The sequence below is a fragment of the Cotesia glomerata genome, linkage group LG4, assembly GCF_020080835.1.
Source record: "Cotesia glomerata isolate CgM1 linkage group LG4, MPM_Cglom_v2.3, whole genome shotgun sequence".
In the NCBI taxonomy this organism is placed as follows: Eukaryota; Metazoa; Arthropoda; class Insecta; order Hymenoptera; family Braconidae; genus Cotesia; species Cotesia glomerata.
Window position 1 is genome coordinate 19,764,233 of NC_058161.1, and position 20,898 is coordinate 19,785,130.

The 20,898-nt window shown below is 36.3% G+C and overlaps 3 protein-coding genes across 3 annotated transcripts; all 3 read left to right on the forward strand.

The window, feature by feature from the left end:
- Nucleotides 1–646: 646 nt before the first annotated feature.
- On the forward strand, nt 647–4,258 carry LOC123263298 (neprilysin-2-like). The gene is made up of 6 exons (XM_044725931.1): nt 647–762; nt 1,126–1,377; nt 1,437–1,648; nt 2,581–3,496; nt 3,570–3,787; nt 3,862–4,258. The coding sequence occupies exons 3-6, from the start codon at nt 1,631–1,633 to the stop codon at nt 4,192–4,194; spliced, it is 1,485 nt and encodes a 494-aa protein (XP_044581866.1). The 5' UTR covers nt 647–762; nt 1,126–1,377; nt 1,437–1,630; the 3' UTR covers nt 4,195–4,258.
- Nucleotides 4,259–4,684: 426 nt separating this feature from the next.
- On the forward strand, nt 4,685–5,911 carry LOC123263775. The gene is made up of 2 exons (XM_044726744.1): nt 4,685–5,608; nt 5,774–5,911. The coding sequence occupies exons 1-2, from the start codon at nt 4,725–4,727 to the stop codon at nt 5,892–5,894; spliced, it is 1,005 nt and encodes a 334-aa protein (XP_044582679.1). The 5' UTR covers nt 4,685–4,724; the 3' UTR covers nt 5,895–5,911.
- A 12,565-nt stretch (nt 5,912–18,476) lies between these two features.
- On the forward strand, nt 18,477–19,496 carry LOC123263945 (bone morphogenetic protein 5-like). Its single transcript, XM_044726990.1, has one exon. It carries the CDS (start codon nt 18,477–18,479, stop codon nt 19,494–19,496), a length of 1,020 nt encoding a protein of 339 aa, XP_044582925.1.
- Nucleotides 19,497–20,898: the final 1,402 nt, after the last annotated feature.

Below are 20,898 nucleotides of genomic sequence, written 5' to 3' on the forward strand. Positions count from 1 at the left end.
TAAAAGGACATTCAGAAACATAAGATCCATCGGATCGAGCCCAATTGGAAACAACCTTCTAAAAACCATCCCAAAACCCGAAAGGCTGCTTAAAAAGGTATTCGTCGAGTTTTTAGAGATCGGGCTCAACTACGTGATCGCTCCAACTAGATTTAACTACAGTTACTGCTCCGGTGAGTGTCCTAAAATGGTTGACGTCAATCGGATCAACTTTTTGCATGCATTAGTGCATTCTTTGTTGCATCATCGCTTCCCGAATCTCATCCAAGCGAACTACTACGAGCCTAAGTCGTTTTCTAGTCTGATGGTGGTAATCACTAAGGGTGACAACCTAGAACTTGTTAGGTTACCGGGAATTAGGTCCAAGATTTGCTGAATGTATTGAAATGAATAAATAAATTTCAAATTTTATGTTAGTTGTTATCATTTCTGTTCTATTCGAAGCTAAACATAGCTCATCCTCTCTCTATCACACTTCAATAGCCTTATCTTATTTGTTTCGTTGGTAATTACGTTTAACGACTGTTTTAAATAGAAATAACTTTGTCTAGTCAACTTTGGTTATTGAGAAGCTAAATATGGAAACTTGACCTTTATCTGTTTTCCGCAGATAAGAGCAAGACTCACAGTATGACTTCCTATCCTTGACTTCTTCCTCCAGATCTAATTTTTTAAGTATACTCACTATATAAATGACGTGACATAGACACTCATTACTCGTCTGAAAGTTATTTCAAGCGACATGATGAGTAAATCTTATAAGTAAGTATGCCAAGTCCTTAATACTGTCGAATACTATTTCCTCAGCCATCCTCTTACTTTCCCTCTTTCTTTCTAACTTTTATCTCTTATTTATACTAAATAGTTACAATAGATTATTTTTTATTTCTTCTTTTACTAAAACTCTTAATTCTATAATAAACCAAAAACTATATTCATATATCCTTAATTAAAAAAATTAATTAAGAATAATAAAATTTAAATTCTTTCTTTTATAAATAATATTATTTATTTAAAATTTTTTTTCTGGCTCAAAATTTTCAAGTTTTTCTAAGGCTTTTTATTACTAATGTAATTTTAATTAATAATTGAAAAAATAAACTACCTTTTTAAATTCTGTTACAGATTGCTGCTGGTAGGAAGCATTGGAGTCCTTTGCATCCTTCCAATCATCAACGGAGCGAGCCTCACATCTCCCGTAGGTAAGTATCATTTATTCCTGCGGGAGTTGGAAGGAAACACCCTTGACCAGTCTAGAATTGTGGAGTGCTATGAGAGGTTCTATGATGGATCACACGATTCACGAGACTACTGGGGAGGAAAAGTCTAAGGCGCACAAACTGATCCATGATTTTTACACCACGTGTATGGACGACAGTGAGTATTATTGATTTTTTGCGAAGACTGTTTGGAAATGATGGAATGTTCTATCTCAGATGCTAGAGAAGACAAAGCTCTGGAGCTTTTCAAGAGCTTTGTCGTGGATGCTTGGCCGCCTACGGCAGGTGACAAGTTCAACGAAGCTGACTTCTGCTGGATGAAATGGATGGGCCAGGTCAAGCAGGCTGGGTTAAGCAACACTCCTTACATTGATTAGGAACCTCAGGGCGCGCCAGGAGATCACTATACTATGCATCATGTGCTACATGTAGGTATTTTAATAACGATCGGTGAAAATTTTACTTTGTATAAGAATCTTTTTTTATGGTTCATATTACCGGTGAAGTTTATTTTCTCGATAAATTTACAATTACCCATAGTAATTTCAGTCCTAAGTATGCTATAGTAAATCACAAACAAATGAAATGTAACAGAGTAAAATTAATTAGTGTCTAAACTAAAAATTAACACGTGCGCTACTAAAATTTTTCAATAGCTTAACATAAAAATTTATTTATTTTTGTGTTAACTAAATTTTATCTGGAGCAAGATAAAATTTTTCAAGATCATAGAATGTGTTTATTGATTACGGTGATTTTGTTTGTTCTTTTATTAACTTTGTGTGTTTGTCAACATTATTGAGAGTCTTTTGATCGAGAATGTAAAGCTACAACAATACTTTGTTATAAATTTAGATTATGAATAATATTTAATGGTGAGGGTTACCGATCCAGCTACTAACCATTTAAAATGCTACTTAACCAAGAAGGATCGGTAAGAATTTGGCTTCAACTTCGGTCTGTTGGCTCGAGGACATACTATATACTAACCTACAACAGTCTTATAGACAAAACTAATAGGACCGAGTACTGTGTGATAAGTCTTAGCTTCCTCTTACATCTTTACTATGGGACATTTTTAAATTTAATATCTACCATGGTAATTTATAAATAACATACATCGGACTAAGTAATATATTGGTGAATTTACTATAATAGTTTAGTAAAAATAATTGACAATACTAGTAATCTTTTCTCTTTTTTTTTGTTAAATTTCCCAGGTATATTAAATAGGATTTATAAATTAGTCCTATTACTTGTAAATTTAGTATTGAACTTAATCTTTTTCGGGCAGATATTATTGAGGACAGTTTCAAGTCCAGGGATACAATGTAACTTAATAAAATCATTTTCTAATTAGCTGCCAACCAACGTATTCGAATTCAAAGCAAATGCAGTTGATGATGATTACAACGAGCACTACAGTGACTACATGATCGTAGCAGCTCGACTCCTTGGAGCTACTGACGAGGCCAGCGAGGAGGAGCTCGACCCAGTGTACCAGTTCGAGAAGAAGCTCTACGCAGCTACCTTGAAACCAAACCCAGGTAAGATGGAAGACATGACCATCGAAGATATGCAGAAAGAATTCCCAGGGATCGACTGGGCCAAGTTTGTCGAGAAGACTCTCACGCCTTTCGTGGACCCTGGTCACAAGACTATCATCACCGTCGAGAAACCAGCAGCTCTGAAGGAGTTCATCAAGCTGATGAATGAGACGCCAAAACGCGTACAAGCTTCCTACGCCATCTGGAAGGGATTCCAGTACGTGATGCCTTTTCTGACGGAAGAGTTCAAGGAGATTCACCGCCACTTCCAGAAGCAAATCAATTTCCCCGAAATGCCGCGGGAGGAGTTCTGCGAAGGATTGACCAAAGACTTTATGTGGTTCGGTATCGAAGATTGGATCATGGAGCAGTTCCCCTCCAGCAAGGAACTTATCGAAGTGATGTTCTCTATGCTGAAGGCTAAGATGATAGAAATGGCCCAGGAGTCCAAGGTGTTGACTGACGATGAGAAGAACAAAGCAGTTGAGATTTTAAGCGCGTTAAATTACACCATAGGAAGTTCAGAGAAATTTGGTGACAAAAACGAATTAGATGCATTCTATGCAGACGCGACTGTTGACAAGGAAAACTTCCTTAAGTCGTTGATGAATATGAATGCTTTTGTGATGAAGAAGGAGAACAGCCAGAAAGTCGTTGAGGAGCTCATGAAAGACAGCGCCACTTCAATTCATGATTTTGGGATGCCGAACAATCACGGAAATCACTTGTGTGAGTTTCTTGATGATCCTTTAACGCTATTAGTTAGTTCCTTCGGGATTATAATCTGAGAATTCATTATCAGATTTTCCGATCACGATGATACCAAGTCCAATTTTCAACGAGGATTATCCATTGTATGTAAACTTTGGTGCCGCTGGCAGCCACATGGCTCGGGAAATGTTCAATTCGCTAAAGGACCTTGGAAAAACCTGGACCGAACAAAAAGAAAATCCCAATGACCAGATGAAGTGCTTCCAAAACTTGGCTCAGGGCATCGACGATCCAATGTTGAAAGAGGCGGTAAGCAGTCAACTATTATAAATTTTTTTTTTTGCTAAAATTCTAAGCTTAAAAGTACTATCATTACTTTCTAGTTTGCCGAAGGTGTCATAGATGATATTATTGCCCAGTATTTTGGAATCCATGCAGCTTACTATGCCTACAAACAGCTCATAGTTGACGTCGGCCCGGAATTGGGCTTACCTGACTTACCCTACACCGCTGATCAACTGTTCTGGATATCGTTCGCAAATTCTTTATGCAATTTCCGAGCTGAAACGGAGAAGCTTCCTGTTCCATTCAAAAACGGGAACATTCTGGACTATTCGATGATGACCATAATGAAGAATATCCCTGAGATTGCAGAAGCTTTCGAATGTCCAGCTGGTTCTAATATGAACTCTGCAGAAAAATGCACCTGGTGGTGATTTATCATCTTGTTTCTATTAAAATTGTTATTTGTGCTTAAATAAATGCATGTTTTCTCAAAAATCTCAATGTCTTCCTTTATTTCTTCTTCTATTGCACGTAATCATATTCAAATTGTAAAAACTATCAAAGTTATATAATAATGTGACCTTATTAAAGTTTTTACCACTTTTATTTATTATTATATTTGTATCTAGTTACTACAAAAAAAAAAAAAAAAAAAAAAAAAAAAAAAATGTGTAAGACTTTAAAATTACCGCTCAATAAGTTACCACAAGAGTTTTTAAACAACAAACTTATAATTTCTGTCAATAGATGGCGTTACTTAAAAAAGTCCTCATTAAAACCTACAACAAATCATCGCCATATGATTGTCAACAGATTAATTGCAGCCACCACATGATTCAAGATGTTTTAACATTTCGGTGAATATAAAAATAATCTTTAAAAATTTTTTAAATAATTTTTTCTTTATATAGAAGAGAAAAAGAAAATTTTCTTAAATAAAAAAAAAATCAATTATTAAAAAATGCAATATGCTATCGATTTTACTGGCTATTACATCGCGGACAAAGAATTTATCTTAAAAGAATACTGCATCGTCCCTCTGGAGGGCTTCAAAGTCGGAAAGCATGAGTCTTATATAGTCAAGCCGCCATATTTGTTTTCAAAGCTATCAGACCATTACAAAAAAGCGTACTTGAACATTTTCTACCCAAAGTATGGGATCACTTGGGATGACGGCTATATTTCAAACGAAGAAGCTCGCGAGTCAATTATCGGAAAGTTAGTATCAGCGGATGTAATTTACCTGAAGCACGCTAGAAAGCTAAATGTGCTTTTGAAATTATTGAAACACTTGATTGATCCTAAAAAAGTTGTCGGGCTAGACAAATATGGACTCAATTTTAGTGTCGAAGTTTCAAAGCCGCTGTGTTCGCATCATCAAGATCCGTCAAACAATAGGTGCGTTGTCAAGAATGCATTGACGTGCGCTTACTGGGTGTCTAAAACTTTCCTACCGGAAACTTCTAAATCTAATGTTGAAAGTTGGAAAAACAAAACTGCGAAGGAATTGATGGAAATCGGACGGTCTGACAAGATCGGGCAAGATGAAGCTTTTGATGATTCTGATGACTCTGACAGTGATGAAGGTCCTCGACGTCTCGTTGTCAACTTGAATATCGTAGGGGAAAAAAAGAAATCTACTGATGACAACAAAGAACTCGGCAGTTCCAGTAGAGAGGATGATAGTTCGGAGCTTGTCGATTTTGATCGTGATGCAACGGAATCACTGTCAAAGGATGTCGATATTAAGCTTGAAGATAATTTGAGTTCCAGTTATGGAAGACTTGAAGAGTTTGACAGCGAGATTGATGATTCAATGACACTTGCGGAAATGCAGAAATTGTTGAAGTCAGATCATCAAAATAGAGAGAGTAGAAAACCGGTTATTAGGTTGAAAAGATCGAACGACTGCAAGATAAATAAGCTATCGCGGCCAGGGATCCAAAATAATCGGATTGGTAAAATTAATAAAGGAGAACTTGGGAATAGTTTGAGTAGGAATTTTAAGTATTATGATAAAAATTTGGATAAAAAACAGGCGATTGTTAAGCTGAAAAAACTTGATAATAGTATATTTCGTAAAAGATATAAATTTGGAAAACGGCTTTATCTATCGGAATTGAAATTGTGATTTGGAAATGAATTTTGCTAACAAAATTAGTCATTGTGTATAAGGTTAAATCAACCTATGACAATTTACAACAAAAAGAACACTTTATTTCAGTTGAAAACATAGATTACAATTAATTTTTAAAGTGAAAAATTATTTTTTTTTCAAATAATTAACAATTTATAATGTCTACTATCGATATCTCAATAGTTACAAAATTAAATATGAGCTATCTGAGATGTAATGAGATAAAAGGCCCAAAAACGCGGTTTTTTTTATACCTAACAAAGAAAACTTTTTTCCTAAGAAGAATTTAGAACGTATTTAGTGTGCGTGGTTGCAAAATATTTTACTTTTAATGAAATTCGTAAAATCTATTTACTAGGACTTTAAAAAAATTGAAATACACAATGACGCACACCAAGTACGTTCTAAAATTTTTTTTTAATTTTTAAATTTACAATAAAATTTTTTTTAATTTTCGAAAATCATAAGCAATCATACCGGTTACTTGGATTTTTTAATTTTTTTATTTTGTATTTTTTTGTAAAGAAAAAAAAATTTTTTTTTTCCTAATAGTCTTATGAACGTGGACTTGGCGCGATTTTTTTTTACAGTGAAACTGTTTTTGTTCGGATTTTAGTATTTTTTGTAATTATAATGAAAATTTACAATTAATACCAACTTAAATCTCGCGTTGGCAGCATTTTTTACTGCAAACTATCCCCTTGAAGCTACAGTTTATGTAGATATAATTCCAGTGCACCCTGGCGGCCGTAAATGTAAGCTGTGAATTACTTTTTTTAACTGTAGTTGCGTATCTATAGGAGGATTACTACACATTTTTATTTTATCTAGTCTGTGGCGCTGACCTTTCTCCATCAAAAAAAAGTTAGGATCGAAATTTGTGAGCGAGCTATAGTATGTGCTGATAAAATTTAATAATTTCAAGTAAATAAATTGTTATAAGTGAATATAATTAATTAATACGGTGAAATAAATTATGAATTACTGTTATAATAAACAAATTGGGTAAAAAAAGTACCTTAGAATTAAATAAAATTTCGCAGCCTCAAAAAACCGTTCTGCTTACAGTAAACACAGTCGGTAGTCTGGCGCTCCGTTTACAACGGATTTGAACGGAACTTGGCGCCAAATTCTACCGAATCTGTGGATAAGTCAGCCTTATAGACATCTGAGTAACCAACCCTGGGAATCCGACAGCACTAATAAAGCCGTCATCTGGTCCTGCGGTAAATGTCCTTTTCAGAGAACAGTCAACAATAAAGAAGCTGGTTTCGTAGCAGCATGGGTAGATGGCCTTCGCTTCTACAGTTGCTATGCACCACCTAGTCTCTCTAATGAGCATTTTGAAGACTTCCTTGATCGGCTAACTGAGGACGCAAGAAAACACTTTCCCGTGGCAATAGCTGGTAACTTCAATTCCTGGACAACAGACTGGGGCAGCAAGTTCACTAATACACGTGGAAAAGCACTTCTCGAGGCAATGGCCACTCTGGACGTGATCCTTCTTAATACCGGTGACACGCCAACGTATACTAAGGGAGAGGCAAACTCAACTGTCGACCTTACATTTGTCAGCAGTTGCTTAGCTCGAAGAGGTTTTTCTTGGAAAGTATTGAACATCTATACAGCCAGCGACCATAGTGCGATACTATGGGAAATATCAACTGGCCAGGAACTAACAAGAGACAACAGGAGCGCTAGCGGGGTTGGGTGGAAAGTTAAGTCTCTCGACCCCACTGCTTTAGTAGTAGCCTTAGACTGCAATCCGATCATCGTAGAAACTGCTGAAGAGAAGACCGAGGACCTAATGAGAAGAGTCACCCAGGCTTGCGACGCTAGTATGTCTCGGAAACGTCGCATAAATTCAAGACCTTCAGTGCACTGGTGGAACGACCACATTAGCATTCTACGCTCAAAGTGTCTTAAAAAAAAAAAGAAAGTCTCAGCGTGGCTACAGACGATCTAACTCCGTAGAGCTGTTGGCAGAGTATAAAAAGGCCCGTCGAGAACTGAACAGAGCCATCAAAGAAAGCAAAAGACGTTGCTGGAAGGAACTGGTCACAGAAGTCGAGAAAGATCCATGGGGCAGACCGTATAAGGTGGTTATGACCCACTTGAAATGCCAACCAATGCCATCACCTACGTGTCCACAACTCCTAGAGAAGATTGTTACTACGTTGTTTCCCCAAAAGCTGGTATTCACCTACAAGTTGGAGCAGCTCAATTCTGAAGACATCCCAACTATCACGTTGGACGAGTTGATAGAGGCAGGAAATCGAGTAGGGAATAATAAGGCGCCGGGATTGGACTGAATTCCTAATATTGCCCTGAAATCAATCCTTAGGGCAGCACCAACATTATTCCTGGACGTTTACGATACATGCCTGAAGGAAGGGACTTTTCCCCAGAAGTGGAAACAGCAACGGCTAGTGTTACTTCCGAAGGGGAAAAAGCCGCCGGAAGAACCGTCATCCTACCGACCACTCTGCATGTTAGACACGGCCGGCAAGATATTCGAGCGCATAATTCATCAGAGAATAGAGGCTTTAGTCGATCCACTCCTAGCAGAAAACCAGTTTGGTTTCCGAAAAGGACGGTCAACTCTGAATGCTATCAAATTGGTTGTTGATATAGCCAAGGATGCAATCGCCGGAACGAAATGGAAGAGTGGAAAGAAGAAATACTGCTTGGTGGCTGCTTTGGACATCAAGAATGCCTTCAACTCCGCTAACTGGGACTGCGTTATGCGGGCTCTAGAAGAAAAAAACATACCAGGATACCTTCGCAGAATAGTAGCGAGCTACTTCACGAACAGGCTCCTGAAATATGACACGACGAATGGTTCGGAAGTGTACGAAATCTCCGGAGGAGTGCCACAGGGATCAGTTTTAGGTCCTCTGCTATGGAATATCATGTATGATGGCCTCTTGAGAATAGCATTGCCTACGGGAGTCAAACTTGTAGCATATGCGGATGACGTAGCTGTCGTGATTGTCGCAAAGCACCTCGAAGAGATAGAAATGGCATTTGATATTACATTCAGACGAGTCAATTTGTGGATGGACATGATGAACTTGCAACTAGCCAAGCATAAAACCGAGGCAGTGCTCATCACCAGCAGAAAAACGGTAGAAACCATCAAGTTGAGAGTCGGAGAACAAGAAATCACATCACAACCATTTATCCGTTATCTGGGAGTGATGCTGGATGCACGACTTAACTTCAAGCAGCAGGTGGAACATGTCAGTGCCAAAGCGTCAGTAGTGAGGGCTAGTCTCGCACGGCTGATGCCTAACATCGGAGGCCCAATGCAGAGCAGGAGGCTACTATTGTCATCAGTAGTCACATCAGTGCTCACTTACGGAATATCCATTTGGGCTGATGCAATGGAAACCCAAGAATCATGGAGAAAAGCTGGACCAATATACCGACTGAGTGCCCTACGAGTAGCTAGTGCCTTCCGCACTATATCAGAAGAAGCAGTGTGCGTCATTGCTGGAACCCTACCTCTTAGAGTTCTAGCAGAGGAAAGACGGGCCCTTTACCAACGAAAAAGGTCAACTGCACTGAGCCCTGAAGAACTTAGAATTGAAGAACGGCAGAAGAGCATAGGCCGATGGCAACTACAATGAGATGCTGCAGAGAAGGGTAGGTGGACGCACCGTCTCATACTTCGGATCGACATTTGGCTTAACCGGAATCACGGTGAGGTCAATTACTATCTTACGCAGATGTTGTCGGGACATAGGTGTTTTCGAGAGTATCTACACCGCTTTAAGCACGATGACTCTTCAGAGTGCCCGTCCTGCCCAGGAGCTGCTGAAGACGCGGAGCACGTCTTCTTTGTATGTCCTCGTTTCGATCCACAGCGTGAAGAACTGGAGAGGATCCTGAACCAGAGAATGCAACCAGATTTACTAGTGGAAGCAATGTTGTCATCAGAAGATGCCTGGAACGCTACCAACACGTTTGCAACAGAAGTCCTTAAAGACTTGCGTTCCACTGAAAGAAGAAGAGCAAATAACAGAAGATAGAAGGAAGGTAGTTAACACCTTAGCCACCAGAAGGAAGAGCAGTAGCTAGATCCTTCCTTCACGAAGTAATGCCTGACGGCGGTTTCCATGAGGGATTAGAGGAAAGAAGGAAAAGGGGTTTAGGGTTTAGTGGGTAGGGGCGTTAGTGTCGAGTTTTAGTATGACGCTGCGTCGAGTCGCCACATATCCAGGCCAAACAACTATGCCTAGAATCCGTAAAAAGGATTCCCCCCCCCTAAGGGAAAAAAAAAATAAACACACACACACACACACACATACATACAGACATACAGAGATCATCGCAGGAATAGACTGGGAAGTTTCCTAGAACCTCGAAACGTCGAGATTCGATGAAAACTCGATTTTCGTAAAGCGGGGTGAAAACAATAACTTCCCGATTTTTGAAAATCTTCGATTTTCTTAGCGGGAAGTTAAAAACGAAAAATTGGGCTCACACTTATTACTCGAAACAGGAATAAAGTTAGGTTTACAACGACAATGATAATCATCGCAACGAGAATTGTTAACATGACATTGGTCATTTTTCCAACAAATTCCACCCAGGTGTGGCAAGCACGAAGAATTTTTAAAAGCGACATTGTTAGCTTTGCAAACACATTTTTTTTCCTTTGAGCACTCGAAGTGCCAGGGCTCTAGACAGTCATGATTTTTCTCGCAAGGTTCAAGTAAATTGCCTGGAGACAATTGATTAATTAATTTTTGATCCATTAGAGTGATAATTAAATTAACTTACTATTTATGCATTGAGTGGAAGATATTGCAGTGTAACCAAGCTTGCATTGACACTTATGATCAACACAATCAGAGAATTCTATCTCGCACTCGTTAAACTGACAAAAAGTGTTCAAAAGAGGTGAACAGGTCTTATTATCTAATGCAAAAGTATCCAAAGAGCAGGCGCAAATTTTGTCCGGCGAACATTTTCCTTGCTGAATAAAACTGCAGTCTGAATCCGTTTCACACTTCTGGCCCAGAACCTCTTAAACGTCAACACAATTTTACTAATTTATCATTAATTTAATCAAAATGGAGTTAAAAAAAAGAATACGTACTCAGTTCGCATCTAATAAGACTCTGCATTTCACAGTCAGGTTTGCATTGACACTTATTGTCAATGCAATCAGAATTTTCGATGATACAGTCTTTGTTGGTGGTACAAAAACTATTCAGTAGTGGCTTACATGCTACGTTATCAACTATCTCGTAATTTTTTTGCAAAAACACTTATTTTCAGTGCATTGAGAAAATTCTATTGCAGCGCAATCTCTGTCACTCGCGCAATATTCCTCCAGACGCGCTTGAAGAAGATCATGAACATTGAGGCGTATTATAGAAGTTAATGTTTTGTGCCAAATATCTTAGACTTACTTGGTATACAGTTATTATAAATCCCACTGACATAGTTTTTCTTGCATTGACATTTATCGTCAATGCACTGAGAATTAGCAATTTGACACTCTGAACTTCCCGCGCAACGACCATTTAAAACTGGCTTGCAAAAACCTCGCTCATCCACCCCGTAATTATGGTTACAAACACATCGATCAAATCTCGAACAGTGTGAATAATTTATTACTAGGCAGTCAACATTGTCGTAGCAAGAACGGTCAACATATTCTGGAAGCAATGGCGATTAGAAAAGAAATTGTGGACCATATAATAAACACTTACTTGACAGGCATTGAGTATTCGACAAAGGCATATAATTTTCGAAGCATTGACACTCGTTATCAACACAGTTAGAATTGTAGACATAGCAATCTTTGTGTTCATTACAATGCTCCCCTATTAGGGGCAGGCACACCAAGTGATCAAATTTTGCATAACCAGACTTGCAAGCACAGGTGTTCTCCTCAGAACATCTTCCATTTCTTATCATATTGCAATTCTCAACAGCAAGACAGTATTGTCCGATAAAAGCTTGGAAAAATTTTAACGAAGTTAATCTAACTGACCAAGATCATCAATGTTGAAGAGTTTTACCACGTGCGCAATAGTCATCAGAGAGCTGGAAAAATCCCTTCGGACATCGACATTCATCGTCAAAACATTTTAAATCCTTGGTAACGCAGTCTCCATCTTGTTTACAGTAAGCTTCTAGCTGCAGCGAGCATTTAAATTGTTCTGATCTTACGTAATGCGGTTTGCAGACACATTTATTCTCATTCGAACATATTGCGTTAAAAATGTCAATGCAGTTGGCATTGACAACGCAAGATATTTCTGGATACTCTGAAATTTGATTACTAGAGGAAGGAATATAAAAGATTGTGGAGTACTTACCGAGTGTGCACTTGTCGTTCCTAAATATATCCACTCCGATTCTCTCCGATTCGAGAAGAGAATTTGTAGCTCGAAATTCCGCAATATATCCATTTTTGCATTTACACGCGTTATCAATGCACCAGGAGTTCTCGATAATGCATTGGTTTGTTATTGAACAGCTTTGATTTAGCGATGGCGCGCACACTGAAGTACTCCGTTGAGCATGGCTAACTTTGCAAATGCATTCATTGCTCTCGGAACAGTAAGAATTTGGTATCAATTTACATTGATCGTCAGTGAAACAAAATCCATGTAAGTACTCTGTAGTGATATTACATATGTAAGCACATACTGTTATTATATTGACGCTATTTAAGGAGAACTTACTTGGCAAACAGAATTTCTCTAAGTTCTGGGTGTAGCCGTCACGACATCGACATTTTTTCTCAATGCATTGAGAATTCATGATTATGCAGTCTTCATCACTGGAACATTCAATTCTCAAACCTCTTCCACACTGGGATCGATTAATTGGGAAAAACCCACGTTCACAAATACATTCGTTCATTTTACAAACTGCATCGTCAATGTTGATGCAGTCTGATGATGCTTTACACAATCCTCCCAGGTGTCCTGTAAATTATACACCGTAGAAATTTACATTAAATTTGAGTATGTCCGAAAAAGTTTAATTTCAATACTAAATTTACAAGTATTAAGACTAATTTATAAATCCTATTTAATATACCTGAAAAATTTAACTAACAAAAAGAGAAAAGATTACTTGTATTGCCAATTATTTTTACTAGATTATTATAGTAAATTCAACAATATATTACTTAGCCCGATGTATGTTATTTATAAATTACCATGGTAGATATTAAATTTAAAAATGTCCCATAGTAAAGGTGTAAGAGGAAGCTAAGACTTATCACACAGTACTCGGTCCTATTAGTTTTGTCTATAAGACTGTTGTAGGTTAGTATATAGTATGTCCTCGAGCCAACAGACCGAAGTTGAAGCCAAATTCTTACCGATCCTTCTTCGTTAAGTAGCATTTTAAATGGTTAGTAGCTGGATCGGTGACCCTCACCATTAAATAGTATTTATAATCTAACTTTATAACAAAGTATTGTTGTAGCTTTACATTCTCGATCAAAAGACTCTCAATAATGTTGATAAACACAGAAAGTTGATAAAAGAACAAACAAAATCACCGTAATCAATGAACACATTCTATGATCTTGAAAAATTTTATCTTGCTCCAGATAAAATTTAGTTAAAACAAAAATAGATAAATTTTCATGTTAATCTATTGGAAAAATTTTAGAAGTGCACGTGTTAATTTTTAGTTTGGACACTAATTAATTTTACTATGTTACATTTCATTTGTTTGTGATATAGGGTAAATACCCCAATAGATGGACGGTTAAGCAAACTCTCGTATTCTATTAAAAAAATAATATAGGAATATACAGATAAGTTGTGATAAAGTAAATTATATTTATGTAAAAATATATAATTAACCAGGATTAAATAAGTAAAACTTCGTAAGACTTTATAGTAATTAATAAAAAAGAAAAATGTAAGAAAAAGTCCAAAACCCCAGTAGATGGACAAAATCTCCAGTAGATGGACACTACTTACAAGCGATATTTTCGATTCATTATTTATATCAGAAATAATTAATTTATTAATTTTTTCCACTAAAAAATAAAGCTTGATAAAATTAAAGAGAAAAGGTGATAAATCGGATGGTAATTTTCAAAATACATCATAAAGTAATTTTATTAATTTTGAACACGTGATGCTTTCTCATGTAAAGTAACATACAAAATATATTAATATAAAGAATACTAATAATTAATAAATTATCAATATAAATTTATAAAACACAACGTTAAAAAAGTTATGTTGTCTTCTTCTTCCTTTTAATAGGTCTGTTCTCTTTTGCTTTTAAATTTCCTTCTCTCAATTTTCTCTTTTATTCAGCGTTTTCTTTTTTCTCTTCAATTTCTTCAATAATCATAATAATACTTTCATTTCCAGTACATGTATGTTTGCTATAATCTTTACTCTTATTCTCACATTGATCCAACAATAAAATTAAAAAAAAAAATAAGAAAATTCATCATATAAACTCAATGCCCATCTATTGGATAAAGGTTAGAAAAGTGTCACCAATAGATGGACACTAAATTCTATTATTTCTTTTCGATTTTATCATTAAAATATTATATTTCTAGCTTTGTTAATGAAATATAAGCGTAATTATATGTACAAATCTTACTTTTTTTATTATTTTTAATAATAATAACAAATAATGTCTACCAGCTATCTGTCACACGCTTACTAGTGGCGGCGCTCTCGGAGCAAAACCTCGAGACGTCCAATTTAAATAATTTTTTTAAACTATTATTATAAATAAAAAGTTAAAAAAAAATTACTTTTCGCTCTTAGAACTATTTGTAGACATAAAAAAATATAACGACTTAAGATTTTTGTTCTTAAAACTAATGTAATTGCTTCTAGAAATAATATCTGTCCATCTATTGGGGGGTGTCCATCTATTGGGGTATTTACCCTACCATGGCATACTTTTTGAATCTGAAATTATGGTTAATTATAAATTCATCAGAAAAATATACTCCACCGGTAATATGTACCATACTATAGATTTTTACGCAAAGAAAAAATCAATATAAAATTATTACAATACAATACATACTAGGCAGACATTCCATCTCTCGCAGTAGATAATTAGGTTCGCATTGACATTCATTGTCAATGCATTTAAAATTTTTCAGCTTACAGTCACTATCACTATCGCATTGCAATGGTGATAAGCACACGCTACCATTTCTCAGAACGTAATTCGCACTGCATTCACACTTATATCTAACGCATTGTGTATTTTCCATATTAGAATGACAGTAACTTGAGGATCTGCAGGGCATGCCTATGTAAGCTAGAACAAACCATTACTTCGAATTACTAAATTTAAAACCCATTTTGATCCTACTTACCATTTTCGCATTCGGCACGCGAAGCATCAAAATACTTTTGCTTGCATTGACACTTCTGATCAATGCACTCAGAATTAGGAACCCTGCATTCGCTGTTGCTGTCACAGGTGTCTCCCAAAAGCCTCGAGCACAACATCGGTCCTATCATAAATGTCTTTTCTGAGCAGGCGCAGGTTCCGTTCGAAGTACACGTTGCGAATTTAATCGTCATGCAAGCTTCATCGTCACTGCAAGACGCTCCTAGCAGCACTGAAAGCATCAAGAACATCAATAAAGCTCAAATGACTTACATTAACTATTATACCATCTTTTACACATCGATCATTGCCCACAGCTGAGAAACCTCTCTTACATAGACACTCATTATCAAGACACACCGAATTATCTGGTGCGCATGGCTCTCTCCAGCAAAACGCGTTCAGTAACGGCATGCATCTGGTTTCATTAACTCGGACATTGTTCCGTCTGCAGACGCAAGTTCCTGATGAGCATGTTGAGTGCAAAACGTAACTGCAGTCCTCATTAGTGTGACAATTACCTCCAAGTATCGCTAATTAACCCAAAATATAAGAACTAAAGATTAGAATATGAATTCTGATTGATGATTTGATAGTCACCTCTTTTGAGGCATTGATACTCCGTTGCAGAGTCCGACCAAGCGCACTTTAAACTATCATCACAGCAAGGATGCTTAAGATTCACATCGCACTGACGGAAAATTACAAAAATTATTATTAGTTGGACAATAATAAGTTCATTAAAGCATACTTACTGTGTCTCCGAAATCAGCGCATTGTTTGAAGGCGTCTTTCTGCACTGCATCGACGATCAACAACAAAACTAGTCCTCCAGCTATGAAAATTTTTCTGTTCATTTTTTTAGAAATATCTTCGAGTGATTGAACCACTAAGTGGACAACGATTTTTATATAACTTGTTTTTGTCGTTGAAAAACTAAAAAAAAACCGTCATTTCCTTTTACTTAAAATTAATAAGTTCAAAATAAAATAAAATTATTAAATAGTTCATTTTGGTCAACAACCTCCCTTATCTTTTGGGATTATTCGAAATAGAATTATAATAGCTTTCTTAGCCCGTGGCGTTTTTATGTTACAATATTCTACTGCTATCGACGTCTTATCGCCCAAAATAGATAAATTTACGTAACACAATAAGATCTACTAAATTGAGCCCAATTGGAAACAACCTTCTAGAAACCATTCCAAAACCCGAAAGACTGCTTAAAAAGGTATTCCTCGAGTTTTCGGAGATCGGGCTCGACTACGTGATTGCTCCAACTGGATTTTACTACAGTTACTGCTCCGGTAAGTATCCTAAAATGGTTGACGTCAATCGGAACAACTTTTCGCATGCACTTGTGCATTCTTTGTTGCATCATCGCTTCCCGAATCTCATCCAAGCGGACTACTGCGAGCCTAAGTCATTTTCTGGGCTGATGGTGGTAATCACTAAGGGTGACAACTTAGAACTTGTTAGAATACCGAATATTAGGGCCAAGATTTGCTGAATGTATTAAAATAAATAAATAAATTTAAAATTGTCATGTAAGTTGTTATCATTTTTTTTCTAATCAAAGCAAACATAGCTTATCTTCTCCCCATTACACTTCAATAGCCTTATCTTGTTTGTTCCGTTGGTAATTACGTTTAACGACTTTTTAAAAAAGAAATAACTTTGTTTAGTCAACTTTAGTTACTTAGAAGCCAAATATGGTTCCGTTGCAACTGCTTTTACTGGTTCTGAGCCTGGCTACCTTGGTAATTATTGCGGAATGCTGTCACTCTTACTGCGGAAGGCACTTAGCGAAAGTACGTACTCTTCTCAATCAATTACATTCCTCGCGGTTTTTGAAATACTGTAAATTTTCGGTATTAATGCGTTTACCATAAATTTACCGTTATAATTCTGAAATAATACGGTATTTCTGTGGTTATTTTGGCCAGTTTTTGTTACTATAGTTATACAGAATTTCTACCGTACTTTTGCTGCTAAGTTCAGGAATAATACGATAAAATTATCGTAAAACTCTAGAACTTTTGCCGTAAAAAATCTATGTATTAACTATAATATTACTATAATTTTACAATAATAAAATGGTATTTCTGCGGTGAAAATACCGGAGATATACTGCAATTTTGCCGCGTTTATACTGATACAATTAAAGATATAATGCTTTTTACCGTAAGATGGACGATGGTGTTTATTACTCGGTGGGTCTTATTAGGTGACTGAATAAATAGTTACGGATAGTGTCTCAGCTCAGATAGCTCAACTGGTAGAGCCTTTGGCGCGTAACTAAGTGATCCGGGTTCGGATCCCGGTCTGGACTAAAAATAATAATAATAATAATAATAATAATAATAATAATAATAGAGAAATTAATTTATTAACCTCTTAAAAATTATTCATGATAATTTATAATATTATAAAAAAAATTTTTAAGCTATTGAATAATAGTAGTAAAGCAGCATAATTTTGGTATTTTACCGGTAATAGAAAGTAGGGATCTTCTTTTCCGGTTTTTTGCTGCAATAGTGCCGCAAATATAATGTAAATATGCGGTACATTTACGGTTGGAATGCTGTTAATATACCATAATTTTCCTATTGTATTGCCGTAAATATTCTGAATTCATTTCGTAATTTTCTCGTAATAATTCGGCAAAAAAACTGGCTAAAATGACTGAAGTATGACGGTAAACATACAGCATTTATATTGTATAAATACCGAATCTTTGCGGCATTTCCAAAACCGTGAGGGAGGTTACTTAACTAATTTTCGTTTGTTAAGTGTCAAGACACAAATGATTGCTGCGCAGGATGGATGTGCCGCCGTAGCTCTTGCGTCCGCGATCCTTCGTTTAGCTTCCAAGGTTAACTAATCTAGCATCCCAGAAGCAGTTGATATTCCTCTTAGTTACTTAAGCCTTATTTTAATGCTAAACTAGGTAAACATTGAATAAAGTATTTTGTCTCTTATGACGCAAATCGCAGACTTATTTCTTGCCAGATGTTCCTTCCGTGACGCTAACCGATAACAAAAATAATTACTATTTGATTTAAAACAGCTACAAGTGTTACTATTCTTACTTATCGCCTAGATAATATAATCTCACTTGTCGACAATCATATCGAGTGTCAATATTGATAAAACTAAGAATGTAATAGCTTATAAAAATCTGTTCTGATGATTCTAATCAGTTACTCAACCATGGATTCGTTAGTGGTTTTAAGTATATTAGTGTCCTCTATGATTGGTGATCAAGGCTTGAATTTCAAGGAAAATCCTGCTGATCTCAACAATTCAGCTGTCCGCTACATGGAAAGCATCCTTGAAGAATTCAATCAAGACACTCGTTGGGGAGCGCTAGATACCGCGGAAATGGTGATTAGCAGCATGATGCCAGCAACGAACAACCTGGACAACCTGAGGTTTGACATTTCGAAGCTAGACGGCACCTTTGAGTCAGCGGAACTTAGGATCTTCCAGCATGCTGGTTCAAACTGTCATCCGTGGGCTCTAGTGCGACAAAATGATTGTGAAAACTGCGAACTGATCAAATCTAAGACAAAAGAAGGTCAAGGGAAGAAAGGCGGCTGGTTGGTGTTCAATGTCACCAAGGTCGTCCAATCCTGGATGGAAGATCCTGGAAGGAATCAAGGATTTTCCATTTCTGCAGGATGCGATATTGAACTGGGAGTCAGTGGGAAGCTTTCGCCTTTGATGGTATGCTACTCTAAAAGGAAGCCTGGACCAGCTGACATTCGGTCTCTGGTCAAAATAACAAAACGGTCCGTTTTGTTGGACACTGGACTCCTGTCTGCTCGTTTGTTCAACAAGCCAAAGATCAGGATGGTGATCAAGAACCACCGAACTGTGAAGAAGAACTTGGCTGACTACAAAAACACTTCGGAAGTTTGTGGAATCAAGTCTTTTGATCTCTGGCTTGAAGACATTGGAAGGAATCAGATTATAGCGCCCAAGAGGATCAACTTCAAGTACTGCAGTGGCGTCTGCAAGCAATCCAAGCATGATACTCGGAGCTACTTTAAAGGATACGAGCATTTTCTGATCTTCAGCGCGTTAATGAGGGCCTATCCTGAAGAAGTTCCTGCGATATTCTGCTTGCCTACCCAATTTTCGGGGATTAGCGTTCGGTATTTCAAAGAGGGTAAAGTTATCAACAGGAAAGTGTTTAATTTCAATGCAGAAAAGTGTTCTTGTGAGTGAATTGGTGGTAGGTTAATTTAGTACTCTTATGATGATTTTGTGAAATTATCTTGAGGGTTATAAATAAAATTGTAAGTGTAATTTGTCAATTTTATTGTTTTCTTTGACCTAAAAGTTTTCCTTGTCAATTCCTCGCGGTTTTTGAAATACCGCAAAATTTTCGGTATTAATGCGTTTACCATAAATTTACCGTTATATTTCTGAAATAATACGGTATTTTTGTGGTTATATTGGCCAGTTTTTGTTACTATAGTTATACAGCATTTCTACCGTACTTTTGCTGCAAAGTTCAGGAATGATACGATAAAATTACCGTAAAACTCTAGAAATTTTACCGTAAAAAATCTATGTATTTACTGTAATATTACTATAATTATACAATTCGGTATCTCCCTGCAATCTTCGTCTCTACCGCAAGAGCCTCTTAAAGTACCTAAGTACAGAAATAAATCACATTGATTGTAAAATAAATTATTGATAACATTATAATAAATCACCTGGCAAGCAAAGATTTACTCCGCGCTGAGAATAAAACGATGCACATTGACAAAATTTGTCAATGCAGACGGAGTAAGACGTACAATGGATCACATCGCGTTTGATTAGCTCTGACATAATTCGCCTTGCACTCGCAGATTTTCTTAACACAGGTACCATTTTGGAGTTCTGCGCAATCACCGTTTTTTGAGCAAGTTTTTTTGTCAAAAACTGTAAAATTAAACACATTAGACTCAAAATTCAAGATATGAAAGTTATTTTCAATATAAATTACACTGATAGAAAAATTTATTAACTATTAATAATTTAATTTATTTGAAGACAATTATTTAAATTATTAAATTCTAATTAATATTTATTTGGGAGAAAAGTACGTCTATTAATAGTTAATACGTATTTATTAATAGTTAACAAATATTTATTAACAGTTAATAAATATTTTGTTGAGTGAATTTATTTCGTTTGCAATGTCAAATTATATGAAGATTGCTTATAAATAAAAATCATCTTACTAAATTGTTTGCATAATTATATAACATTTTAATAACGTTTATTGTAAAATACCAAATTCTATCACAGCTCCCCATACAGCAATCTTTTTCAAAGCTTGAGCAAGTCTGGTCTTAATTTCGATAATTGTTAGTGTCTTTTTCTACCTATGGGTCTTGCTCCGGATAGTTGAATCAAATTCAATTGACAAGTCTTGAACAAGCCTTGTACAAGAACTTTGGGCCAGATTATAGCTCAAGAATTGTGTAAGAAAATTGAGAAAATCTGAAGATGCTTATCGATAAACTAACTATATCAATTCTTGAGAAAAACAGACACTAGAAGCATGCTGAATATACTTGTGCAAGACTTGCTCATGATCTGCTCAAGATCAAATGTTTTCGAATGATCGTTC